The following is a 6,323-nucleotide window of genomic DNA, read 5'->3' on the forward strand; positions in this document are numbered from 1 at the left end:
CGGAGGAAGATTAGGGGTTGCCAGAAGGGAGGCAGGGAGCAATGGGGAGTGATTGCTGCTGGGTACGGGAGATTCTTTTTGGAGGTGACGACTGTAGTGGTATTTGGACGACTCTGAAAATACTAAAAACAGCTGACTTATATGCTTAAATGGGTGAGTTATATGTATTGATTATATCTCAAAAAAGCTGTTACCAAAACACCCCACAACATTTTTAAAAGTTCTGACAAGTGGATCACATCTGGCTTGTGTTCAAAGAGTTAAAACACAAAAATAGTGACACGGGACAGTAGGAAAAGTGGACCTCGGCTATTTAACAACACCGGGAACTGTGCAATGTCATGACGTGATGAGGGGATTGTGTGCACGTCCACGTCTCTCCTTTAGCAATAAACACTGAACTATTTATAGCTGAGATGACAAGCTGTGTGGGACTTGCCTCACATCTCCAGACGGGGAGGTGGTAGCGGTGTAGACAAGACAAGATTGGTCATGACTGAGCAGTGACAAAGCCGGGTGAGGGCTGACTGTGTGTTCTTTTAAATACTATTCTCTCTGATTTTAGTTATCTGTTCTTATATTTAAAATAAGCATGATCTCTGTTTTCATATATTTAAGTCTCCACGACTAAACAATTTTTTTCAAAAAACATTTCCACTCTGTTCTTAAGGCAGGTTAGTTTAATTTTATAGAAGAAATATTTTCCAACAATACAAATGGAACAATTAGAACAGTGACAAAAACAAAGAGATGAATACTGATTATACTTGATTCCCACAACAGAAGTTTACAAATTACAGCGATTATCGACCAAAGCCCAACAATTCTGTGATTGGATGAAAGGAAGCCCCAATTCCCTTTTACACGTAGTACTGTCTCTAATGAGCCCGGTGGCAGAATCCTGGTTTCAGGGCCAGAAGTACTCATAAAATGTGACGGAATGGTATCACGAGGCCTGCCGGAAATTGATTTCAGCATTAGATGGAAGCACCCCTAAGCCAACAGGACTTTGCCTCGCTGGTGTGCGAGGTCTTTCTGGGGGTGGCAGTCCCCACTAGCCGGCAGCTGGGAGACTCTATGGTGACTGATGAGGAGCTGGCCAGGGCGCACAGTGTCCCCTGCTTGTCGCTGGCTCTGGTGCCCTGTAGCGACACAGAACTAAGGGCTCCTTTCTCCCTCCTTCCTCCGGCTGGGTTCCCTTTCCTTGCTACGGTTCTGGTCAGTTGCAAAAGCTCCCTGGACTGCTAACCAAGCCATGAGAGCTGCTGGGGCAGCTCAAAAGCAGCGCCGAGGCGCCGCGGCGGGCTCCCCCTGAACACACTGAGCCCGCGCCCGAGGCTGAACCCACCTGCCCTCGCTGGCCCAGGGGCAGCCAGGCCTTGGCTCATGGTATGGCTTCAACAGCTCGGCACACGGAGGGGCCTGCTCGGCCATGCCGCCTGGTGACTGGTAGTTCAGGCAAGGACAAGCCTCTCTATTTCTGATGTAGGTCCGTATAAAAAGGGAACTGCCCCGAATAAAATCAAAATAAAATGGAAAAAAAAAGGCAAGACAAGAAACAGAAATACATAGCAAGAAGTGACCGCTGTGAGAAGCGCAGTTTCAGTCTTACCACCACTGACAAATTCCATTGTCCGTGATTGGTCGCGTGTCGATGAAATGCTTTTACAAAATTCATTTTTCATAAATGTAAAAAGGAAAGTGGGTTATACAAGGGGGAAGGTTACAGGCTGATGAGAAGAGAGAGACCCGATTAAAAAGAATGTTTCCAAGGAAGGGGGAGGGAGATCAAGGAAGAGAAAGTTCTGTTTTGGACGTTTCCTGTGACCGCCCCGTTTATTCATCTGAGGCCTCTTAGAAAGGAGCGTGCACTTCGAGGCAAAACAGTTACATCGTTTGGCATTACAAAGAATACTGGCATATCTGAATTACTTTAACTGTCCTCCCTCAGGAGATAGTTCTAAGATTTATTGAGGAATACTGCGCAGACTCCAGGACGGGCTGGCATTCTGACTGAAACCCAATATTGTCCTCTAAGCGACTCACTGGGTGGTTCTAGCCACCCGCACGCCCTTCCCTCTGCACACACAAAGCCCTTCACGGGCCGTCACGCCTGTGTGGTCACTGTTGGATTCTCCCACACTCACAGAAGGCGTGTGCTCCTGGCTTCCTTTCCACTTCCCTTCATTAAACAGTAGTACGGGCTGAGTACCCCTTATCCAAAATGCTTGGGGCCAGAAGTATTTCTAATTTCAGATCGTTTTTGGTTTTGTTTGTTGTATTCGGGAATATTTGCATGCATCTAAGAAGATACCTTGGGGATGGGGCCTAAGTCTACACAGGAAGTTCATTTGTCTCTATATACCTTCTACACATAGCCTGCAGGTCATTTTATACCATGTTTTGCATTGTAGCGATTGGACTGCAACTTGTCTCACGGGGTCAGCTGTGGCAACTTTCCCCTTGCAGCATCATGTCGGCACTCAGAAAGCTTCAGATCGTGAAGTACTTGCAATTTTCAGATAACGGATGCTCAACCTGCATAGCAGGGTCCCACCACCACCCTCCTGGTTTGTCATAATCAGAGAGAGCGGAGGGGCCAGTCGGCCGCACGTGGTCTGAGGCAGGCGGGCAGTGTGGACAGCCACCGTGGACAGGCAGGCTGAAAGCTGCAACGCTGGAGGCCCTGTCGCCTGCTTCAGATTCATGGCAAGCACAGAAAAACATGCGCTAGAAGACAACACAGAAATGAGGCACGGTCAGTGGACAGTACGCATCGGAGACGGCTCTGCGGTGCACGTGCGGCTTGGGAGTCCCAACGGAAGCGCCGCAGGCGACACATAACGTAACACGAAGAGAGCAAACGTGGAACTACACGTGGTAACTTCACACAGGAGAAACTGCTCTGAGTGACAAATCGAGCACATAGCATTTTTGCGTTTCGGGTGTCAGAAACAAAACCAGCCCCAAGTTCCATTCTACGGCATGACAAATACTGAAGAACAAAATTTCAGTCTTAAAATACATCTTAAAATCAGTATTTTCCTTCAAGGAAAAAGAAGTACTATAAATAAATTACAATACAGTGAATTTGCCTGAACTCACTTCGTTTCTGTCTTCCAGCCTTTAAGTCAAATAAAACAGTGTAAAAACTGTACACTCTTAACATGATCACTGATCTTTTATAAAATAACCTGTCCTCGGAGATGTCGATTTCACAACAAGGGAAAACCAAGCCCTGTTGCCGTCACTATTATAAAATATATATGTATAGATATATGTGGGGAGTTTTTTTGTTTTTTTTTTTTACAAAATGTGTATATTAATAGCTTTGCACAAATATTTAAAAGACAAATTTAGCTAGTCTAAGAACTTCATGAAAATAAAACAGGCAGATAAATATTCCATGTGCACCACGCACTATATCAGACGTCATCGGCTGGGAGAGGAGGTATGTTGATCCTTGGCCTCGTAAAAAATGCTATCTTCTCCCTGGGGTTGGAAAGAATGACAGGTCAGAAGCTGCTCCGAAGAGACGGAAGGCTGGTAGGAGGATCTCACATCAGTGATGGCTTTTCTTACTTATAAACTTGTTGTTGAAAGTTAAATCCCAGTGACAAACCTGTTTGTATATTCTCTAAATTTTAGTAGAAGTTATGACGCCCCACAAGGGTAGGGGTTTTTCTCCAGTGCCTAGAACAGTGCCTGGTGTATAGCAGGTATTCAAGAAATCTTTACTGATAAATGCATGGAAAAATGAAAAATTACATGAATTATAAGTCATAATTGAAGGAAGACAGTTATTGCATTTTCTGTTATTTTATGGTGGGGACACGAATATTAAGGGCATACAAAAATTAAGGCTGAAAGTAAGGCACACATTCGAGCACATAAAGGAACGAAGCACTGACCCCTGCTATGACGGGGAAGAACCTAACAAACATGCTCCGTGAAAGAAGCCAGACAGGGCCAGCCAGTGGCATGGAGGTTCAAGAGACTGGGTTACACATGACTGACTCTACAGTTCGAGTCCCAGACCAGGCATCTTGAAAACACACTGGGAATGTGTGCGTGTGTGCCCAAAATCCCAAGGGAAGACTAGAGGAGAAGGGATTATGGTGTGGCCATGTCCCCTGGGCGGCGATTTCTCACTTTGTCTCTCTCTCTCTCCCTCTCTCTCTGTCATCTCTCTCTCTGTCTCTCTCTGGTGGGCACACATACTCTATAGCAGAAAAAAAAAAAAACTTAAAAAAAGAAGCCAGACACAAAAGACCTTATACGGAATGATCCATTTCTATGAAATACGGAAAACAAGGAAGTCCATAGAAACAGAATGCAGATGAGTGGTTGGCAGGGCCAGGGGTGGGAAGACAGGGTTGGACTGTTGAGTGGGCGATGAAAATGCTCTAGGGTAGACAGACGCAGTGGTCCCTGTTCATTTCAGATGGTGCCTTACATTCTGTGACACTCACCTTCATTGCTCACGGGTACAGAGGATACAGACAGATGTGTGCAAGTCCTGTTGTGTGCAAACCCTAAACGGGTAGAACCCATCCCTACTCCCAGGACCCGAGGTGGTTACTCAAGTGTGGGAATCTGGGGGCACTGGTAATACCCAGTTCTTGTGGTGTGCTGAGCTTGTGACAAGTTGTGACACGCATGCTTTCCTGTTTGTAGATTTTGCTTCAATCAAAAGTTAATTTCTGGACCAGCAGTTAGCGTAATGGCTATGTTGCTGGACTCCCATGTAGTCGACCGTGGTTCGAGGCCCAGACCCGGTGGCTTAAACTCACGCCGGACGCGTGTGCGTGCGTGCCCAAGATCCCGAGAGGAGAATGGAGGAGAAGGGATTGCGGTGTGACCATCCCCCCGGGGGACTGATTTCTCGCTTTCTGTCTCTCTGTCTCTCTCTGTCTGTCTGGCAAGCACACGCACCCTATAGCAAAATCCTCTCCAAAAAAAAAAAAAAAACTTAATTTCAAAAGTAAAGGCAACACATCTGGATATGTAAATTACAGAACTATTTCAAATAGCAAACGCCTGAAGAGCGGCAGAGTAGCGGGTGAATCCGCGGGCCAGGCATGACAGCACAACCGATCAAGGTAACAGACTATGCGGCAACGCAAGCTATTCTAATTTTCAAAAAGCTAAATGCAAAACTGACCCCTCCACTCGGACTACAGGTAGCATGGAAAAAAATGTGTGTTACAAAAAGGATCAGAAGAACAAAACAAAATGCCGCCATGAGCGGGGAGGCCGGCTAGAGCACACTCCTGCCCTGCTCTCGACTTCCTGTGGGTTCCTCCCAAAGCGGTGAAAGGCGGCGCAAAGCGAGACCCGGTTTGCCCCTACCTGAAGGTCTGCACTTGGATGGGCTCTTTGTGGTTTTGGCCGCGCAGCTGGTAGATTTCTTTGGAGGCCTTCTTCAGCATCTTCTCAGCGGCCTGTTCTTGATGGTAGTCAAGTTTGGTCTGTCTTGTCTGGAACGGCAACAGTTGACGAACAAGACATTTTTATTGCTGTTTGTGTAAGGAAGAATGGAGAGTCCGCTCCCACCCTGAAGCCTGGTGGGGACCCAGAGGGCAGAAAGGCCCACCTTACCCTGCCCCCTAGAGAACTCTTCACAGGGGAGTATAGGGGTGGCCTAGCAGACTCAAGAGCCAGAACATTCTCCCCACAAGGTGGAGAAGGTCTGTGCGTCCTTCGTCCGGCCCCCAAAGCCTCGGGTTCCACATTGGCAGCACAACCCCACCTTCCCAGCTCACAGAGGGAGGGAACCAGCTCCCTAAGACAAGTGCTGAGTCAGTTAAGTCAGGACGCCATTGTCCAGTAGGCCCTTTCAGAGTCTGAGCACACCTGGAACCCCGGGTGATGACCGGAGCAGGAAGGAGTCTCTGTGGGAGATGATGGCAGCAGGCCCGCGCGCGGCCCCGGGGGGGGGCCTCCCTCCAGCCGCTGCCTCAGCTCGCGCAGGGCACAGAGCTCCTCGTTCAGCTGCCTCTGCCGCGTTCTCGACGCCTGGAGATCCAGCTCCAGGTCCAGGGAGGTGCGAGCCATGAGCTCAGCCAGGGAAGACCTGCAGGACTGCAGGAGATGGCTGCTGTGAGCATGCATGCCGGCTGGCTGTGCAGGCACTCACAGCCTTCTGGAAGGTGCTTCCACAATCAGTAAGAGATAGGGGAGACACGAGGATTTCTAAGCATGGCTCATAGTTTAAAAACACAGAGAACTGGGCAAGATAAATGTAAATCTCCACTTCAATATCGAGGTCGGAAAAGGAAGCCTTTCTTTCCTGACGACCTCCGCATTGGCGAGTGCAGAGG

General features: G+C 48.0%; 1 protein-coding gene and 1 long non-coding RNA gene across 2 annotated transcripts in view; both read right to left on the reverse strand.

The window, feature by feature from the left end:
- Nucleotides 1–965: 965 nt before the first annotated feature.
- LOC114005429 (uncharacterized) lies at nucleotides 966–3,495 on the reverse strand. Its single transcript, XR_003547279.1, has 2 exons — nucleotides 3,422–3,495; nucleotides 966–2,730 (listed from the first exon to the last, which is right to left on the reverse strand). It is a non-coding gene; the product is annotated as an uncharacterized LOC114005429 (long non-coding RNA).
- Nucleotides 3,496–5,348: 1,853 nt separating this feature from the next.
- Nucleotides 5,349–6,323, reverse strand: part of WWC3 (WWC family member 3) — a gene marked incomplete at its 5' end in the record, with an annotated part of 33,015 nt that continues 32,040 nt past the window's right edge. The window contains 2 exon segments of the mRNA XM_027766918.1: nucleotides 5,349–5,480; nucleotides 5,857–5,998. Of these exon segments, the coding sequence (XP_027622719.1) occupies nucleotides 5,349–5,480; nucleotides 5,857–5,998 (274 nt within the window).

Source organism: Tupaia chinensis, unplaced genomic scaffold, assembly GCF_000334495.1.
Source record: "Tupaia chinensis unplaced genomic scaffold, TupChi_1.0 Scaffold143792_2, whole genome shotgun sequence".
Classification (NCBI taxonomy): domain Eukaryota; kingdom Metazoa; phylum Chordata; class Mammalia; order Scandentia; family Tupaiidae; genus Tupaia; species Tupaia belangeri.